This window comes from Artibeus jamaicensis, unplaced genomic scaffold (assembly GCF_021234435.1).
Source record: "Artibeus jamaicensis isolate MK-2021 breed Jamaican fruit bat unplaced genomic scaffold, CSHL_Jam_final contig_374, whole genome shotgun sequence".
Classification (NCBI taxonomy): Eukaryota; Metazoa; Chordata; class Mammalia; order Chiroptera; family Phyllostomidae; genus Artibeus; species Artibeus jamaicensis.
The window spans coordinates 846,331-866,516 of NW_026521808.1; the positions used below are offsets into that span (position 1 = coordinate 846,331).

General features: G+C 37.7%; 1 protein-coding gene across 2 annotated transcripts in view; it reads left to right on the top strand.

Moving 5' to 3' along the window:
• Positions 1-20,186, top strand: part of F8 (coagulation factor VIII) — a 203,053-nt gene that overhangs the window by 158,957 nt on the left and 23,910 nt on the right. The window contains exons 17-22 of one of the 2 annotated variants that reach the window (XM_053664492.1): positions 29-257; positions 376-558; positions 2,042-2,158; positions 2,899-2,970; positions 4,061-4,146; positions 9,341-9,496. In XM_053664492.1, coding sequence (XP_053520467.1) covers positions 29-257; positions 376-558; positions 2,042-2,158; positions 2,899-2,970; positions 4,061-4,146; positions 9,341-9,496 — 843 coding nt within the window. Of the gene's footprint in view, positions 1-28; positions 258-375; positions 559-2,041; positions 2,159-2,898; positions 2,971-4,060; positions 4,147-4,303; positions 6,477-9,340; positions 9,497-20,186 lie in introns of those variants that run through there. The other variant, XM_053664493.1, reaches the window with a different exon arrangement.

The window sequence follows — 20,186 nt, forward strand, 5'->3', positions numbered from 1 at the left end:
CTCATGGAATTGATATCTTTCCTCTCAGGAAAAAGATGTGCACTCAGGCTTGATTGGACCTCTTCTGATCTGCCGCACTAACACACTGAACCCTGCTCATGGAAGACAAGTGACAGTGCAAGAATTTGTTCTGTTTTTCGCTATTTTTGATGAGACCAAAAGCTGGTACTTCACTGAAAACATGGAAAGGAACTGCAGGGCTCCCTGCAATATCCAGATGGAGGACCCCACTTTTAAAGAAAATTATCGCTTCCATGGTAATATATCTCACACCCAAATATTACTCACTGTGAAATGCAGCATGCACTATGACAAAGGAGGTAAAGAAACTTCTATGACAGATTTTAACAGCCTTCTAACTATGTTTTCCTTCAGCAATCAATGGCTATATGATGGATACTCTACCTGGGTTAGTAATGGCTCAGGATCAAAGGATTCGATGGTATCTGCTCAGTATGGGCAGCAGTGAAAACATCCATTCTATTCATTTCAGTGGACATGTATTCACTGTACGAAAAAAAGAAGAGTATAAAATGGCAGTCTACAACCTCTATCCAGGTATGAGCTAGTTCGTGCTCTTTCTTCTACCTACTCTACTTGTTGAGTATTTACTTGAAATGGTCTAGGGCACTGGGGATATGATCAGTGAACAAAGCAGACAAACCTCCTGTTCTTGGGTAACTTATTTTTTCAACTAACTTTACCCTACAGAGGAATAATAAATAAGTTAGCAAATGAATATGAAAATTTCAGATACAGATAATGTGCTATAAAGTAAATAGAACAGAATAAATGAATAATGTCATAGCACTTTCCTAGGAAAAGGAGGGTTTTTTTCCATCTCAAATCTCACATAGCACCAGTAGTTATCCAAGGAGTGATTTGTTTATGTCTATTACCAATACATTGATTAAGCACTACTTACAATGTTGATCAAAACACAACTTCATTTTAGTTCTCCACTGTCCCTTTAAAACAGATTTAATAGTGGGAACAAATTTGCTCTATTTCTGTGTAAAACTTCTGTTAAGACCAATGACTTTTCTGCTCACTCTTATCTTAAGTAATAAGCAGTCCTGTGGTCACTTTACATCACAAATATAGTTCATCAGAAATTACAATGTTCACTCTAAGCTATTTATAAAATTTCTGAACTTGATTTAACTTGAATCTCTCCTCGCCTAATTTGAGCCTGCACCAGGCTAGAAGCCTGCATTGGGGAAGGAAGTCACGGTTGAGTCCTCTGTTTCTCTAACCTGTGCTTATTGTGCTTCCCCCAACTCCTCGATGGCTGCTGCTTCGACCTCTAGCATGCAAAGGGTCAAGGTAAAGGGTAGGCTAGAAGCTATTTACTTATAACTAGCACCATTGTGGTAAGCAAGCCTCACACTTTGCACACCTGGAAGGGTTTTTTGTTGTTATTGTTTTTACTTTTTATTTATTTATTTTCTTTTAAAAATTAAAAAATTTTTGTTGTTGTTGTTCAAGTACTGTCTCATATTCTTGCAGACAACTCTCAGGGGCTCTTCAGAGACTCCCTTTTGGGACCCTCTCTCATGAAATCCCTTTGACATGGTTGGTTACACCTTTACTCCAAGTGGTTGGCCACTCATTTCTCAAACCCTCAGCATTTACTTCCAGCTTTCTGCTGCTCGGGTTACTTTAGCCCTCAAGGCAACCTTAGTAAACTAGATCTGGGATGACCTCTCTGACTTTTCTTTTCTAAGGAGCCTTCATCTGGTCAATGAGAAATAAACCTGTGGCTCTGAAAGCCCTAATGGAACAGGCCTAATGAAGTAGCTTCCACCTGTTCCTATCACCAAAGCATTCTGTTGCCATCTCTCCTATTTCCCAGGGTGGGGAGCTGTCAGAACTGTCTCTAGTGTCTCCAACTATAGGGGTCAGACAGCAAGCACTTTGGGTTTCAGGGGTCCAATAGTGGTGGAAATGACTTAGGTAGATTTCCATTGATATTCTACATAAGTGTCTCATTCTCATTTCTTTGGTGAAAAAAATTTTTTGTTCCTTTTGTTTTTTTAAGGTGTTTTTGAGACAGTGGAAATGCTACCATCCAAAGTTGGAATTTGGAGAATAGAATGCCTTATTGGCGAACACCTACAAGCTGGGATGAGCACTCTTTTTCTGGTGTATAGCAAGCGTGAGTAACAATGTGGGCAGAAGCTCCCTGCCTACTCAGCCTACATCTGTACAGCTTATCTTTCTCCTAGAATGGTTGCCTTTATCAAGACATAAGTGCAAGCTCAAAGTCAAATCTGAAATTAATATTGCTGGTAGAAATAATAAGAGTCTTCAGAGGAGGGCTTGAAACTTTGAACACTTTGAACCTGATGCTCTAAATACACTGTGGGGCAAAAGTTGGTTTATAGTTGTAAGTACATAAAACAGAGTTTATTTTTGTATTATTATTTATTAATTATTGTATTATTTTTCCATACAAACAACTGTAAACTGACTTTTGCCCCACCCTATATTTAACAAATGGGTGCTAAAAAATATCTCTTCCTTTTCACAACTTTGTGAAGCTCCAAGATCTCCAAGAGCAAATTTTGAAACAATTTTGGTTCAATTACTTAAGATAACTTACAAATATTGCTTGGAAGAGCTTGAGATTTAACCCTAAACAGGTAAGACACCCACTGGTTTACTCATGTATGGACCCTAGTATCCTCAGCTGAAAAATGTGAATAGTTCTAGCACTTTCTTGTTGGGATGACTTAAATGAGATTATATAATAAAATATTTTATATAATTCTTGGCACATAGTAAACACTAAAAACTATGAGCATTTGTTGGTATTCTCCTGTTTTCATTGACTTGCACTTGTGAAGCTCAGTTTTTTGCACTGCTAGCTATTGTGTTTCCCTCATTTGATTACAGAGTGTCAGGCTCCACTGGGAATGGCTTCTGGACGCATTAGAGATTTTCAGATTACAGCTTCAGGACAATATGGTAAATATTATTATTTTCTCTCTAAGAACTAGACTAATAATAACTTTCTTACTTTTGTTAGAGAAATTTAATAATCAATCCATCTCCATCTATTAATTTTACTCTATAGGTGTTTCTCAAATCTGTTTTCTTTTCATTTCCCACTGTGAGCTGTCCTAATTTAGGCCGCCATCATTTCTTACCTGGGTAAAACCACTGCATCCTTAAATGTCCTGCCTGCCTTCAGTGTTGTACCCTTTGAGTCCATTCTCTTCACTATAACAGGAAGACACCCTTTTCTATGAATACTGATAGTTAAACTTGAATAGGATCTATAGAGAGTTCTCAAATACTGTTTTAGAGCAGAGGTCAGCAAACAGCAGCCTGCAGGCCAAATCTAGCCAATCACCTGTTTTTGCATGGCCTTCAAGATAAGAACAATTTTTCTATTTTTAAATGATTGGGAAAATACAAAATAAGACTAATACCTTATGATGTGGAAATTATATGAAATTCAAATGTCAATATCTATAAATAGTCATATATTGGCATCCAACCACACCCATTCATTTACAATCATATGGCTATTCTCACTGTACACTAACAGTTACGTAATTACAACGGAGACCAGAGACCAGATGATCTGTAAAGCTAACCCCTTTACAGGAAAAATTTTGCCAACCCCTGTTTTACAGGGAAAAAATTTCTTTGCAAAAGAGGCTTGAGCGTTATATACCAAAATAGTACTATTTTTCTCTGTAAGGATATTTTTTCTATTTTTATATTTACTTATATTTTATTTTTATTTTTTATTTTCTAATTTTTCCATGATGAAGGTACATTGTATAATAAAGAAATAATATTTGGTAGTGCTGGTAATGCATTCCAGTATCAGCTAGTTAGAGGCACTAATGATCAACAAAATTATTAAGTTTTAGAAAATAAAAAGGACAAAGACAAGCAAAACACTTAAGTAGTTAGTAATTGATACTACTGTGCTTTATGCCTTTATCTTCTTCACAGATAGAATTAACCTTTCTCAAGAGACTAATTTCATTCCTGTCTAGAACCAACCCAACTGAATCTAATCTCTTCCCTTTCTTGGGCAAAGGACAGTGGGCCCCAAAGCTGGCCAGACTTCATTATTCTGGATCAATCAATGCCTGGAGCACCAAGGATCCGTTTTCCTGGATCAAGGTTAGAAAATACATCACATATTCCCCTTGCAAGTTCACAGAACTATATATCTCTTATATATTTTCATCAAACTCCAGGTAACAAATGAGGAAAAAGCTCAAGAATAGAACTGAGCATGCTGATATGTTTTATTTATGTGCTTTTAATCTTTTACCAGGATTAGAACATCTGAATACTTCTACAACACTGAAGACACCACCCCCCAAGACTGTGCACTCTATTATTATTCAATGTCTCCAACTGCTTAGGTGTCCTATGGTCATCCTTTCTCTTTATGTATTTTAGAGAACTGAATCCATCTTATTCACAAATTCTATATCACTGAGTAATAGAAAACACTAAAGTTAGTCCAATCTTGTAAACTAACATTTCTTCTAGAGCAGCACTGTGCAATACAAATATAATGCAAACCACATGTGTAATTTTGCATTTCCTAATAGACACATTATAAAAGAAACATGTAAAATCATTTAAATAATATTTTATTTAATACAAAATATGCAAAAATATTATCATGTCAACATGTGATCAGTCAGGACAGTGGCCTCTTCAACGGCATACATACGGGAATTTCTGGGTCCTTTCTGTGCCATATGAGAGCTGAGGGCAACTTGGAATCACCAACTTAACTTCTCTGCCCAACCACGAAGGCAGATTCCTTCTAGAGCCCAAACAGGAAAAGGAGTAAACTTTTCTGCTTACAGCTTTTCTCTCAATCTGTCTAACATGCCTCCCTCCCACCTCTACTACCTAAAGCCCGGAGAAAAATTAATGTACACACATTTTACCACCAACTACCCACAGCTCTATCCACTTCTCATAATGTAGCAGCTTTCTTCTTTCTCTTCTTAGTTGCCTGAGGACTTTCCCCTACGTATTTTTTCCTTTGTAAGATGGCATCTTCTCTTCTATTTCTCCTGAGGTCAAAATAATAAATAAGAATCAGAAAAAATAAACTGGCTTACCACTAAGCAGACCCAAAGAGCACATCTGTTAATGCCGCATCAACTTCCAGAGGACCACATCAGCTCATTCTTTTTTGTTTGCTTTGTAGGCACTACTAATTATGACTTAACTTGAGAGGACTATTCACTAATCTCTAAGAATTTTTTTTTTGTTTGTGAGGCTACGAAAACACGTGTTCTCACCTTGTATTTCTTTGTTTATCACTCATTCAGCCTTGCATATACCCCTGTGTAGTGGACATTTCAATCTATTTGGCTGCCCTTCATCTATTCTATGCATTTATTTTTGTAATAGCATCCTCATTTCCATTTGGGGAATTATATTTCCCTCACTGAATATAATCTGATGAGACTAGTAAATTGTCTTTTCCAAACCAACGAACCCTAAGTAATATACTCTGTTAAGATTCTGCTTATTAGATTTGACCCATTGTTCCAGCTTGCCAAGATTCTGTTTTCCAAGGTACTTCCTACTCTTCCCTGTTTCACATAATTTATTGACTTGATCACTAAACTATTTTACATTTTAGCAGTCATGATCAAAATATTGAAGTGGCCAGGGCTTCATTACTATGTTCTTAAAACAAAGCAAGCTACTAAATCCTCACCACAACCTTATGAGGTAGATATTATTATCATCCTCATTTCAGATAAGGAAGTTGAAGCAAAAAAGTTAAATAACTTGCCCCGTGACACAGCCAACAAGTGGCTGAGCCAAATTCAAACCCTGATAGTTGGGCTCCAGAGCCTTATATTTTTGGGGGGTGCAAACCATTTTATTGAGGGTTGAAGGGCTGGGAGGGCGAGATCCAATGTGCTTGGCCTGGCTGGCATCTCCCCAGCTTCACAGCCACAGAGAAGCTAGAGACTTAATCCATAATAATTATACTATCCCATTTCCAGAATGCTCCTTTTAGATTGATAATCATCTATTAACTACCACTGTTTACTTATGGAAATTGAACCAGTTGTAAATTTACTTCATTGCATTATCATCTAATTTGTATTAAATCACCTGATCCTTAAGGTGTTTTTTGCCATCTGTCCTACTGAAGTTCACATACATATTTTCTTGATCTGGTAACTTTATAGAATAAAGAAATGTAATAACTAGCCCTGGCAGGTACACTGGCCTGTGAACCAAAAGATCATGGGTTTGATTCACGGTCAGGGCACATGCCTGGGTTGCGGGCCAGGTCCCCGGTAGGGGCCATGTGAGAGGCAACCGATCTGAATCTCTCACACATCCGTGTTTCTCTCCCTCTGTTTGCCCATTCCTTCCCTTCTTTCTAAAAATAAAATGAAGGAAATCTTTTAAAAAGAAGAAATATAATTACTATGTGTGGTGCCAGGTGGGTACTAGAATTATCAGGGGGACCACTTCATAAATTATATAAATGTCTAACCACTATGATTTACACCTGAAACTAATATAAAATAATATTGAATGTCAACTGTAATTGAAAAATTTAAAAAATTAAGGCAAAAAATAAATAAATAGAAAGAAAGAAAGAAAGAAAGAAAGAAAGAAAGAAAGAAAGAAAGAAAGAAAGAAATGGTGCCAGAGAGCCTGCAGGTAAGAAGTTAGTGTTGAAGGGGGTGCTGACAGGAAGGGGAATTGGGGTAGGCATCTATACCAGTGAGAAAGCCTGGCAGGTGCACAACAGCCAGGCTACCAGGCATGAGAACACTGGCTTGATGGGTGTCAGGTGACCAAGACCAGGCAATCAGCAACAGCCAGTTGGCAAGCTCCATGGAAATATCCCACTGCAATATTTGTATTTGTATACTATGTGACTCGTTACCACCTTGCTTGCTTCTTCATAGAGGTATGTCTTGCTGTAATATTCAAATACTTGTCTGGATACATAGGTAAAAATATTGAATCTGTAATTGCCTAATTGCTCCAACATTCTGATTATAATGCAGAAGAGGCACAACAAGAAGATGAAGTAGATAAGATCGGCAATTTGCCAAGAATTCATCAGTTACAGAATATAAGTGGAAAAGGGGACTGGTGAGGCTTTATTCAATAAGTATTTTTTAAAAGATTTTATTTATTTACTTTTAGAGAGAAGAGAAGGGAGTAAGAAAGAGAGGGAGAGAAACATGCAAGAGGTACATTAATCAGCTACCTCTTACATGCCCACAATTGGGGAACTAGCCCACAACCCAGGCATGTGCCCTGACTGGGAATCAAACCAGTGACCTTTTGATTGGCAGGCTGACACTCAATCCACTGAGCCACACCAGCCCAGGCTGGCAAGTCCTTATTAAAACTACTAGAAGGTACAATAGTCAGTGGTCAAAAAAAAGACCTCTCATATGCTACATGAAGAAAAAGTAAAGTCAATCCAACAAAAGCCATGTTTTTGTACCTGACATTTTCAGTTGTTTATGCCACAAGACCAAGAGGAAAAATGAAGTGTCTTCAGTTGGAAATACTATCTAATTTGAGAAAAGACAGCACTGTAGCTTCTGAAGATTTGCTACTCTCCATCTTGTTACCCTGCCTCATTTTTCTCTGGCACTAATCACTACATGGTGCTGTAAATTAAAATGTAAATATGGGCCTGGCTGGTGGGGCTCAGTGGATTGAGTACAAGCCTGCAAACCAAAGAGTTGCCAGTTCGATTCCCAGTCAGGACACATGCCTGAGTTGTGGGCCAGGTCCCCAGTAGGGAACATGTGAGAGACAACCATACATTGATGTTTCTCTCTCTCTTTTTCCCTCCCTTCCCCTCTGTCTAAAAATAAATAAATAAAACCCTTTTTAAAAACATATATATAATAGTCTTTTTCTCAAACTCAAATGTAAGTTCCATGAAGATAAGACTTTTTTCTTGTTCACTACTATATTCCCAGTACCTAGAATAGTGCTTGACATATAACAAGTACAAAAAATATATTCTTTGAATGGATGGATGAATGGTGGATGGATGGATGGAACTTACAGTCAACTAAAGTACACAGTCATTAAGCAAAACAGTTATGACCAATCCAATTTGAGTGTGCCAGGCATCTGTAAGAAGTTTCACTTGCTTGTTAAGGCAATAACTAGAGCCAAAATTCCTGTAGTAGATACTCCTTTTAATGCCTGCATGGTCCATGCCCTCTTCTTTAAAAACCAATCATTCCACCTTGGCTGGTATAGCTCAGTGGATTGAGCACCGGCCTACAAACCACAGGGTTTCTGGTTCAATTCCCAGTCAGGGCACATGCCTGGGTTGTGGGCCAGTCCCCACTTGGGGGCACATGAGGGGCAACCACACACTGATGTTTCTCTCCCTTTCTCTCTCCTTCCCTTCCCCTCTCTCTAAAAAATAAATAAATAAAATATTTAAAAAATCATTCCCTACTACTCTGCCATTTCTCACTCATTTCAAACATTTGCTAAGCATCAGTATTATAACAGATGCCATGTTATGTGATGGTGCTAGAGAGAATATAAAAGCTGACATTTATTGCTTAGTATGTATCAGGCACTGAACTCAGCATATTACATTTATTAACTCTTTAATCCATCTAGTAACCCTTTGAGATAAACACCATTATTATCTCCACTTTATTATCTCCAGATAAAGAAGTTGAGACATAGAGAGGTTAGGTGACTCAAACAGGTTCACTGCCTTAAGGATCTCAGTCTAACAAGGAAGGCAAATAAGCAGGGAAACTTTTATAATATGGTGCATAATTTAATGTAATGAAGTTATTATACAAAATGAAGTGGAAGCATATGAGTAGAGCAGCAGAACTAAATTTGTCTGGGTAAGGCAGGAAAGGCTAACAAGGAGAAATGGTTTCTTAACTAACATTTGAAGGAGGGGTAGCAGTTTATTACTGATAGAAATGTTAGGATGGAAGCTAGTCTGAACAGAAGGGAGAAAATTGGCTTTGGCTAGGCTGAGGTATGGACAAAGCACTGGATTATGTGAGTTCCTATGTGCAGCACAAAGGATGTAAGTAGAGGAAATGGGGACTCAATTATTTCAAAGTGCTCTGGTTTTACAGAAAGTAGGCTGGGAACTCAATAAGCACCTTGCTTACTCCTTCCCATCATATACCCCAGGGCTTCACACACACCCTCATTTCAACATTGGTATCTGCTTCACCTGCACACCCAAGGTAATACTGGACAGATCTGTGTCAATATAGATTCTTCTTAAGCCAATAATGAATTTCAGAAGGTGGGATATATACTTAAAATAAAGTGTTGTTTTAATTGGCAGGTGGATTTGTTGGCACCAATGATTATTCACAGCATCATGACCCAGGGTGCCCGTCAGAAGTTTTCCAGCCTCTACATCTCTCAGTTTATCATCATGTATAGTCTTGATGGGACTACATGGCAGAGTTATCGTGGGAATTCCACTGGGACCTTAATGGTATGTAATTAGTCCTTTCAAGAGAATGCATGAATCTTTTAAAGAACTTTGGACAGATTTCATATATGGGATAAACACTCCTAGTATCTACAAACTTAATTCCAAAACAGAGTTTTCCACATATGCATACTACGAGTGATTATGGATATATGGACAAAAAATGATAGTACTAAGGATCCCATAGATAATGAGATCCTTGGTACTATCTTTTAATGAGATCCATCTTTTCATATGAAATTAAAAGATGCTCTATTGATGGAAATATGTGATTCAGGACTGGGTGGATTGATAAGATTGTGAGTTTGCTTATAGATATTCTAAGTTTGAGGTGACAATATGGCAATCAAGTTAAATGTCAAGCCAGCAGTAGATGAGGGGATTGACTTTGAAAGACAAAAGCATGAATGAAGGTGAACATTTGCATCTTCCTCACAAAAGGATAGGCAAAATCTTGGGAAATGGTGAATTCTCTAGGGCCCAGCTCAAGACCCTGAATTAAACAGGGCTTAAAACCTTATCATCATCATCTACTCTTCCTTCATTTTTATGTCCCCTAATGAACTGATCCATTAATCCAGACAATTCTTTCTTTGTAATGCATTTTTTGTCTCTTCTATTTCATTTATGCTGTTGTTACCATAGCCCAGAACCCCACCACCTCACAAGTGACCTATTTTGTTACATTCCTAACTAATCTTCTCCCTCTTGTCTCTTCTCTAATAAAGCTGTATGTCATTTTAAGGATAATCATCTAATTCTCCTACCTAAAACATTTCAATGTCTCTCTCTTGTCTTCAGAATAAAGTTCAAAGTCTTCAGATGACCCTGTGCAAGATAGCTTCTGCTTAGCTGTCTAGATCTCTTTCCCTGCTTCCCTACCTTGCTCCTTGTTCTGTGAACCTTACCTGTGTGAATACATTAACAAGCTACCTTATGCTGCGGCTTTTGATTGTGTTTCACTGGAAAGAAATCATAGGAAGCAAAGAAACTAAGATCAGGATATTTATTCTTTTGTTTGTTTGGGGTTTGTTTTTTTTTGAGAATTTTGGTGAGTTTATTTGAGCCAAATTGACAACAGTTGCTGGAAAGCAAAACCTCAATGGATTGAGAAAATGCTCCAGAAAATGGCAGTTTTGCACCTTATTTTATACAGCATAATCAAAAGAGGGAGGGGGCTATGTGAAATCCATTGCTGATAAATTAAGGAGGCAGGAGAAAGCAAAGCAGGAAAACCTTTGGGACTGGATAAAAAGGTAAAATGATAGACAAGTGTTTTTACATAGGTGGGTACAGGACAGTTAACAGCCAACAATAAACGTGATAATAATAACAGTGAGATTTGTGATCTCCCACTCTGGCATGGTACTTATTCCTCAGGGGTACTTGTGCCTCAGGGGTTTGGAAGAAAAGGGAAGTTGAGTTGTCTTGGTTGGTGTGATTCAGTGGGTTGAGTGCTGGCCTGTGGACCAAAAGACCACAAGTTTGATTCCCAGTCAGGGCACATGACTGAGTTTTGGGCAGGTCCCCTGTGGGGGACAAACGAGAGACAACCACACATTGATGTTTCTCTCCCTCTCTTTCTCCCTACCTTCCTCTCTCTAAAAATAAATGAATAAAATATTTTTAAAAATAATAAATAAAAATAATTTACCTACCATTGAAGGTGTTGCTCTCTTGCAAGGGAATGCCTCAAACCATACAAAATCATAACTAATAATTTTTTTTCTATTCTTGAGATGGTGGCATTTGGGTAAAATCTAATTACCATATCTCAGCTGGATCTAAAGGAAGTAGGAAATGTCCTTGGGACCAATGGAATGATTGTCCAGGGTTATATTTGGACAGATAGAATATCTGCTATGTACTTTATGAGCTACAGTGGCAGTAATATTGTTCACTCCATGAAATCACCTTTCAGGGCTCTAATTTTAACTCATCTACATGTTAAAGTACAGTGTAGGTAATTAAGCTCCTAGAAGTAAGATTGGTTTCTGATTGGGTCCAAGCCATATCTCTTTGTCTGGGACAAAGTTTCCCCCTTTTGTTGCCATGTTCTCTTTTCCTCCTCAGCTGCTCGTTGGAACTATAAAAGAGTGTTTTTTATGGATTTAATAGAAATCAAGGCCCTGGCTGGTGTAGCTCAGTGGATTGAGCGCGGGCCTATGAACCAGACAACCGCAGTTCGATTCCCAGTCAGGGCACATGCCTGGGTTGCAGACCAGTTCCCTGCAGGCCAGTTCCCAGCAGGGGACGCACGATAAGCAACCATACATTGATGTTTAAAAAAAAAAAAAAAAAAGAAATCAAGGGGCATTCTCAGGTAATCTGGCTGTTTAATGCTGCCTGTCTCGCTGCAGCATTGGCTAAATACTGTCCTTTTGCTTCCATTGTGGCAGCTTTAGAAAGCCCTGGAATTTTGATAATTGCCAACTGTTTCAATTTCTGTATGACATTTAATAATTTTGCAATCTACTTTCCACTCTTTATGGGCTGCCCTGAGAAGATTAGGAAATCTCACTGCTTCAACAATATTCTAAAGTTGTGAGCAACACCAAAGGTATAGCTATGATCAGTGTAAACATTGGCTATTTGATCTTGGGCCAGTTGACAAGTCTGAGTTAAAAAAATTAATTAGCCTTGTTGGGCAGATCTTATTCAGGTAAATCAGATCTTTGTTATGTCCACCATGGAAATTATTGCATATCCAGCTCAGTAACATTTTTGTTTATTTTTCAAAAATCTATCTGTAAACCAAATTACATCAGCATTATCAAGGAGTTTCCTATAAACCATTCCTAGGAACAAGAAGATGGTCAGGTCAATTTGATTTTAACAAGACATAGAAGTTGGGCTATTAATAAAAAATTGGAATCCAACTACGACAATGCCCAGTCAAACCCAGGAATCTCCTAAGCTGCTATCTTATTTTTGGAAGAGGAAAAGACAGGATTCCTCTCTTAGGGTTAATTAGTAGCCCATCATTACATATCGGATAACCAAAATATTTTATCTGGGGTAAACAGAATCAGAGCATGTTCTCTAATATTCTATTGTGTTCTTTGGGGAATCTGGTAATTTTCTATAGTATAAACTAAATTATGCACATATTGGATCAGAGTGGAATCTCTAGGAAATTTAACATCTTCTAAATCAGCTTTTAGTATCTAAGACAATAGGTGGGACTCTCCCGTATATACCTGGGGCATCACTGTCCAAGTAAACTTGTAATCTTCCCACATGAAATCAAATAAATATACAAATAGAACATTATTATTATTATTATCATTATCATTATCATTATTATTATTATTTGGCAAAGCTTCCCCTGTAGCCTCAAGCATCTCAAATAAACCTAATTAGTTTTAAATTTTTCCTCTATAAGGAGAGAGAATAAATCTTTGAGGTATTCCAGGGCCCCTTGGAATAACTCAAAATCATTTCTCAGTTTAAAAGTTCTCTTAAAATTTAATCTTTTGGAAGGTTTATCAAACAAACTTAACCAAAAGACCATAACATAAATCTTTTTTGTAAATCTGGGTAAAATAAGCACATATTTTATGGTAATAACTTAAAAACACATCAATCAAACTTAAACCAGCTCAAATATTTTGTCTGGACCACAGGATCCTGCTTAATCTCTTTAGGCCAATAAAATATTGCACCCTAGTAATGCCATTTGGAGGCAGGAAAAAGAAACACACTACACATAATATACAAATGAACACATCAAGACCATACACATAATCGCAATTACTAATTTTTGTAGAGAAGACCCAAGATTTTTCTCATTTACTTGGTAACTTTTGAGAAGACTGAAAAAGGGAGGGAAGTTCCTAAACAACAAGCAGGAAGACCTGTTGAGACTTTCAATAAAAGCTTCAAGGGCTGTGACTGTATTGACTATGTGGTGGAAATAAAGGAAAACTCAATCTAAGGAATTAAGCAACAGGAGAGAGACTGCCTGGGGGGTGGTTCTTTACAAACTTTAAACTTCCACAAACTTCTGTAACCTTCACAATTTTCTATAAACCTTTCTACAACTTTCATATTTTCATGAACTTCTTACCCATTCAGAAATAACCATCTTTAGAACAATTCACCTTCTTCCTTTTCCCTCAAAAGTATTTCCATACCATGCCTTCTATCACCAAAACCATGCAATTTCTTTCCAACTTAATTTGTTTTTTTTCTTTCCAATTTAAAATTTTAACTTTCAGAAACCACAGTTTCCCATGATAACCAAAAATAAGTAGCCAGTATTCCCTAGATTGACTTTTATTAATACATTTCATAACCAATAGAAACATAGATTCCTCTATTGGCAAATACACTCACTTTCAAGAAACACACTTCTAACAAAGACATTTACTAACAAGACACTCAATAACAGCTCCATATCCACTCCACAGCCTCTCTTCAACAAAAGCCAGAAGCAGGAGAACCCAAGACTTGTCTAGCACTCAATGTTTTAGCATTTCAAAATATCTAGATATCCAATAACTTTATTTTTATTAAAAATTTTATTTATTTGTTTTTAAAGAGAGGGGAAGGGAGGGAGACAGGTAGAAAAACATCAATGTGTGAGAGATACATCAATTGGTTGCCTCTCACATGCACCCAAATGGGGACCCTGCCTGCTACCCAGGCATGTGCTCTGACTGGGAATTGAACAGGCAACCTTTCAGTTCTCAGGCTGGCACTCAGTCCACTGAGCCATACCAGCCAGGGCATAGATAGCCAATAACTTTAATAAAAATTCACTAATTTAAAAAGGAATAGCTTAAATAAATTAAAATTGATATAATCAGGTATGGCTAAGGTTTTTTTCAACTTTTTTGACAAGAATTACCTTCCAAACTTTTTTCATTTTAAGAGATGGTCTAGATAAGAGATTTTGCAGCATGGATGGACTGGAGAACATTATGTTAGTGAAATGAGTCAGTCAGAGAAAGACAAATGCGATACAATTTCACTCACATGTGGAATCTAATAAACAAACTGAACTAATAAGCAAAATAGACACAGACATATAGATGGAGAACAGGATGACAGCTGAGGAAGGTGGAGTTTATAAGGTGTAGGGATACAGCAATAAGGAAAAAAGACTCATGGACGTGGACAACAGTGTGGTGATTGCAGAAGGGGTATAAGGAAGCTAAATGGTAGTGGAAAAAACACAATAAATTTTTTTTTAAAGAAAGTGTTTTTGGAGACCAGGTACACTGCATTTCAAACACAAACTCACAGACTTTGGTTTCAGAGTTGTAGAGGGGAGGGAGAAGTGAGGTATTGGCATTTATCAGCTTCAGAAGCTTTTAGTTCAGAGAGTCTGTACAATTTCATATTAACTTTAAAAAATTTATTTGTGCTCCTCAATTACCAAGCTTTTAATTACCAAGCATTTAATTACCAAGTCAATATACACTTCTCATTCATTGTTTAGGTTTAGCACCAGCATTTTCTAATTTTGAATGCAAAAAAAATTAATTTAGGCACCAAAAGAAAACTGCATTTGGGCCATTTTAGGTTGATTGACTTCTAGTTAAATCTTCCCATTTCTGTAAAGAACTTACAAGTCAAGGCTTCCCACCAAGAGTATTTATTAGTGAGGGCTAAGGTCTGGGAGTTCTGGCCTTGGAGGCACAATTTCTCATGTTAATTTTAGTTTTATGTTGGGATCTGTAGAGTCTGTACTTCAGACTCTCAGAAAGTAATTCCAATTGAAAAACTAAAGTTAAAAACCAGCCACTCATTTTTTCCTCCAGTCCTGCCTGAGCCTGGGTTGTGTCAACACCTAATCTTAGTTGCACCTGGAGGATTTAAAAAGACAGCTCAAATAAAGTCAGGGCCTCATCCCTTAAAACAGGGAAGTCTGGAATTCCAATTGAAATTTACCCAAGTTCACCCTTTGCAAACAATGGGTGAGGCACAATGGACCCCTCCCGGTACCTAGCATGAGTCTGGGTCTACAAGGTGGTCCTAGATGGGCTTCTTTGGAACACTGCTGACTATGGCCAGTAAATGTCAATGTAAGAAACAATCAAACCCACCAAGAATTTTTTAGTTTATTTGAGCCAAACTGACAAGAATGACTGGGAAGTAAAACCTCAATGGATTGAGAAAACATTCCTAATATTTATTATACGGGCTCCCTCCTTGCAAAGGACTTGGCTGTATCTCTACACTGAAGGTCACAATTCCCCTCAAAGTGTATTTCTGTACTTCTTCCAGTTATTATTGCTAAGAACTAAACCACCTAAAAACTTAGTGCAGTTAAAAGAACCATTTTGTTTTATTCATGGATTCTGTGGGTCAGGACTTTGAACAGGGCACAACAGGGATAACCTGTCTCTGTTCCACAATATTTGGGACTTCATCTGGGAAGATTAGACAATTAGAGGCTGGAGCATCTGGCAGCATATTCACTTGCATGACTGGTGGTTGGTGCTGACTAACCTAACCAGGATCTAGCATCTGAGGCTGTTGACTGAAGTAACTTTAAATGGCCTCTCCATGAGGCCTGGGCTTCTCATAGCATGACAGTCTTAAGATAGTTAGACTTTGTTTTTTGTATTGTTGTTCAGTTACAGTTGTACCAATATTTCCCCCATTGTTCTCCCCTACCCCACCAATGCCCCCTCCCTCAGTCAGTCCCCACCCTATTGTCCATTACCATGGGTCCTTTATACATGTTCATTGTCAAGGTAGTTAGACTTCTTATGTGGCATCTTAGGCACTCTAAGTGTGATTGTTCCAGCTAACAAGGTGGAGAATACATTACCTTTTCTGATCTATTCTTCTAAGTCACATGGTATCACTGCCAAGACATTCAATTGATTATAAGCAAGTCACACATTAACCCAGATTCAAGGGGAAGAGACATAGACCCCATTTCTCAATAGGAGTAGTGTAAAGAATTTGTGGTCATTTCTGTAAAACACTACAAGAATCTACCTAACTCCCTCCTTTAGGATTCTGCTCCTTCTCTCATCCCTCTAGGCCCAGAAATGGTAAAACCATGCCCCCACCTTCCTACCTAGGACCTTTATTAAAACTTTCCTCAGATTATCCTAAATTGAGTATTACCTGTTTCTTGTTGGAACCCTGTCTCATACAGTAATTGGTGCCAGATGTAGCCCGAGGAAACAAACTTTCAAAATGTAATTCTAGGATTATGTTGCTAATATATTCAAGGCATGTAGGTATAATTTTCTTGCCTAGGGAGAAGGTTGGGTGTTGGGTAATCCATGACATATGGTGGCACCACAATTTCCCATGCATCACTAGTTATATTATAGGATGAGTTACAGATGGTGAAAAAGACATTGGAAGATTAAATTGACAATGGCGTTTAGTCGCTGTGGCAACAAGTGTAGCATCACCTGATTGTAGAATGACTTTTCTTTTTATGGCCCTTCTTTTTATGACATACATAGGGAAAATGAAATTAAATGTTGTGAATATACATAAAAAAGAACACCCATGAACATACATGAATAATCAGGACACATCCATGGGGCTGTGGAGGAGTCTTCTGTATCCTGTGGTTATAGGCAGATACTTGGACTTAAGACCAAATCTAGGGACTGAGCTTATGAACTGCATAGTTGCAGAGACAATTAAATGCTCAACCCCACAAGGTCTATTATACTAGGGTAAGGGCACTGCTGGAAGAAAAGAACTCTGAGACCTGGTATGGGTACATTCAGGGAGGCATGGATAAGGCTGAGAATTGCAAACCTCCATACTCCCCTGAACTTCTTTGCCTAAGAAGGCAACCTTTCCCCAGTCTCTGAAGCAGTCATCCCTTCTCTGCATAAAAGTCTCTCAGTGATTACACCTGGAAGAGTTGACTAGTGACCCTGTTTGGTTACTATAAAACCCAGAAGAATCATGGGAAAATAACAGATTATCACAAATTTAATCAGGTGGTGATGAAAAAATTGCTATTCCAGATGTGATATCTTCTCTGGAACAAATTAACACAGAACTATGCAACTGATATAGAACTTTTGACTGAGAAAATGTTGTTTTCTTCCAAACCGTTTGCATTTAAACAATAGGAACAAGAGTAATATTAACTTTACTGTTTGTGCCTCAGGGTGATGTCAGCTTCCTTGTTCTTTATCATAATATAGACCCAAATTAATCCAAACATCTTGATACCACACAAAACACCATACTGGTCCATTACATTAATGACAATATGCTAAGCAGGAAATAGCAAGCAACCTAAATGTATCTATGATTAATATATTAATATACATACACACAGACACAAGTCACATATACAGATATATAGAGTCCTGCAGAAGTAAGGCCTGCTTGACTGTGGTTGGTAGGGTAATAATATGGGTATAATAATTTGTAGTTTTAATTTGAACATTTCACCTAAAATGTCACATGGTGTGCTTAAGTGTGATATTGTTGTGTTACAGAATTACATACTTATGATTTTGTAATAAAAGATTTTGTAACAGAAAGGGGCATTATTTGTGCCAGACCCTGTATATAATGTATGTATATAATAAGACTATCTTGTTCCTGACTTTAATGAGGATGGATCCCATATTTCACTATTTAACATAATGTTCACTGTTAGTTTCAAACGAATACCTTTTATCATGTTTAAAGTTTTCTTCTATTCTTACCTCGTTTGGGATGTCTGCAGAATGTCATCAAATACTTTTTGAGCATCTTTCATATGATCACATTTCAAATTATACTTATACTCAATGGTGTGCTGGCAAATGTTAACAACTGGCTCTAGGAAAAAATGCAGAGGGGTGGCTATTAGAGGGAAAGCCCTTATCTGTAGCATTTGCTGATCTACGATGTAAATATGCCCATCATACCAGGTTCCAAGCTGCTGGTATAACATCACTGAATGTAGATTGGAACACATGAGCATAACTGGCTCTCACAAGCCAGTACTAGCAAGCTCCAGCACAGTACTGTGCTACATTCCTAGGAAAACTGCCCTCTGTCACAGTGTATTAATTATTTTAAACTTATCTGGATCTAATTTGCCTTATTTGCTAGCAACCTGTTTAAAATTTTTCTATCTATACTAATCAATAAAGTTGGTTTACCTTTTTCAGAGGCTCTGTTTATCAGGTTTTGGCATGAAAGTTATACTAAACTTGAAAATAAAGTAGAAAAGCTTCTATTTTCCATTACACTATTACTCTAAAATAGTTTAATTAATATAGTAATCATGTGTTTAATGAAAGTCAGATGGGAAAGTCACTGAGCCTTGTGCCTTATTTAGTGATAGATGCTTCATTATTGGCATTCTCATTTTGTTGCCTGTAATTAATTGCTATAAATGTGTATATTAGAGTCCTATCTCCCTTCCCATGCTATATATCTTTAGCTACATATACACATATGCATCTCTTTTCCCCCCTTTATCAGAGTTATTGAGTGCTTGTCTATTCTTTTGGATATTCAAAGAATCAACTCTTGGTCTAAAAATTGTACATAGACTTTTAAGGTGTTGTTTTATAATTCAGTAACTTCTGTTCAAAACTTTAAAAACTGTCTTTCACTTTCTATTGGTGTATTTTTGTTTCCTAGAATCTGCAGTTGAATGACTAGTTCATTTATCGTCAATCTTTTTTTTTACATTTTAATTGTTGTTCAAGTACAGCTTTCTGCCTTTTCCCCCCACCCTAGCCCACCCCCACCAGCCCTCCCCACCTCTTTCCCATTTCCACACCCCACCCTGTTATTGTCCATGCATCCTTTATACTTGTTCCTGCAAACCCTTCACCCTTTTCCCCTGAAATTCACTCCCTTCTCCCCTCTGGTCACTGTCAGCCTGTTCTCCATTTCAGTGTCTTTGGCTATATTTTGCTTTTTGTTTGTTTTGTTGACTAGGTTCCTGTTAAAGGTGAGATCATTTGATATTTGTCTTTCACTGCCTCGCTTATTTTGCTTAGCATAATGCCTTCCAGTTGCACCCATGCTGTTGCAAAGGTTAAGAGCTCCTTCTTTCTTTCTGCTACATAGAATTCCATTGTGGAAATGTACCATGGTTTTTTGATCCACTCATTTACTGGGCACCTAGGTTGCTTCCAGCACTTGGCTATTGTAAATTCTGCTGCTATGAACATTGGGGTGCATAGGTTCTTTTGAATTGGTGTTTCAGGGCTCATAGGATATAATCTCAGCAGTGGAATTGCTAGATCAGAAAGCAGGTCCATTTTTAGTTTTCTGAGGAAATTCCATACTGTTTTCCACAGTGGTTGCACCAGTATGCAGTCTCACCAACAGTGCACTAGGGTTCTCTTTTCTCCACAACCTCTCCAACACTTGTTGTTTGTTGCTTTGTTTATGATGGCCATTCTATTGTCAATCTTTCTTGTTCAATAAGGATAAAATAGTTATTAACTTCTCTCATAAGGGTCATTAGTTTAAGTTATTGAGTATGGTTGACCCTTGAACAACTCAGAGGGTTGGGGTGCCCATGACCCATGCAGTTGAAAATCCATCTGTAGCTTAAAGATGGCCCTCCACATACATGGAATTCCAATTGCCAGTTGACCTTTGAACGATATGGGTTTGAACTGCATGGGTCAACTGAAAATATCTGACCATAAGTGGACCAGTGCAGTTTGAGGGCCAACTATAGGATGTTCTAGGTTCAAGCAAAGGGTGAGCAAACTAGAACCCATGGATTTGGACT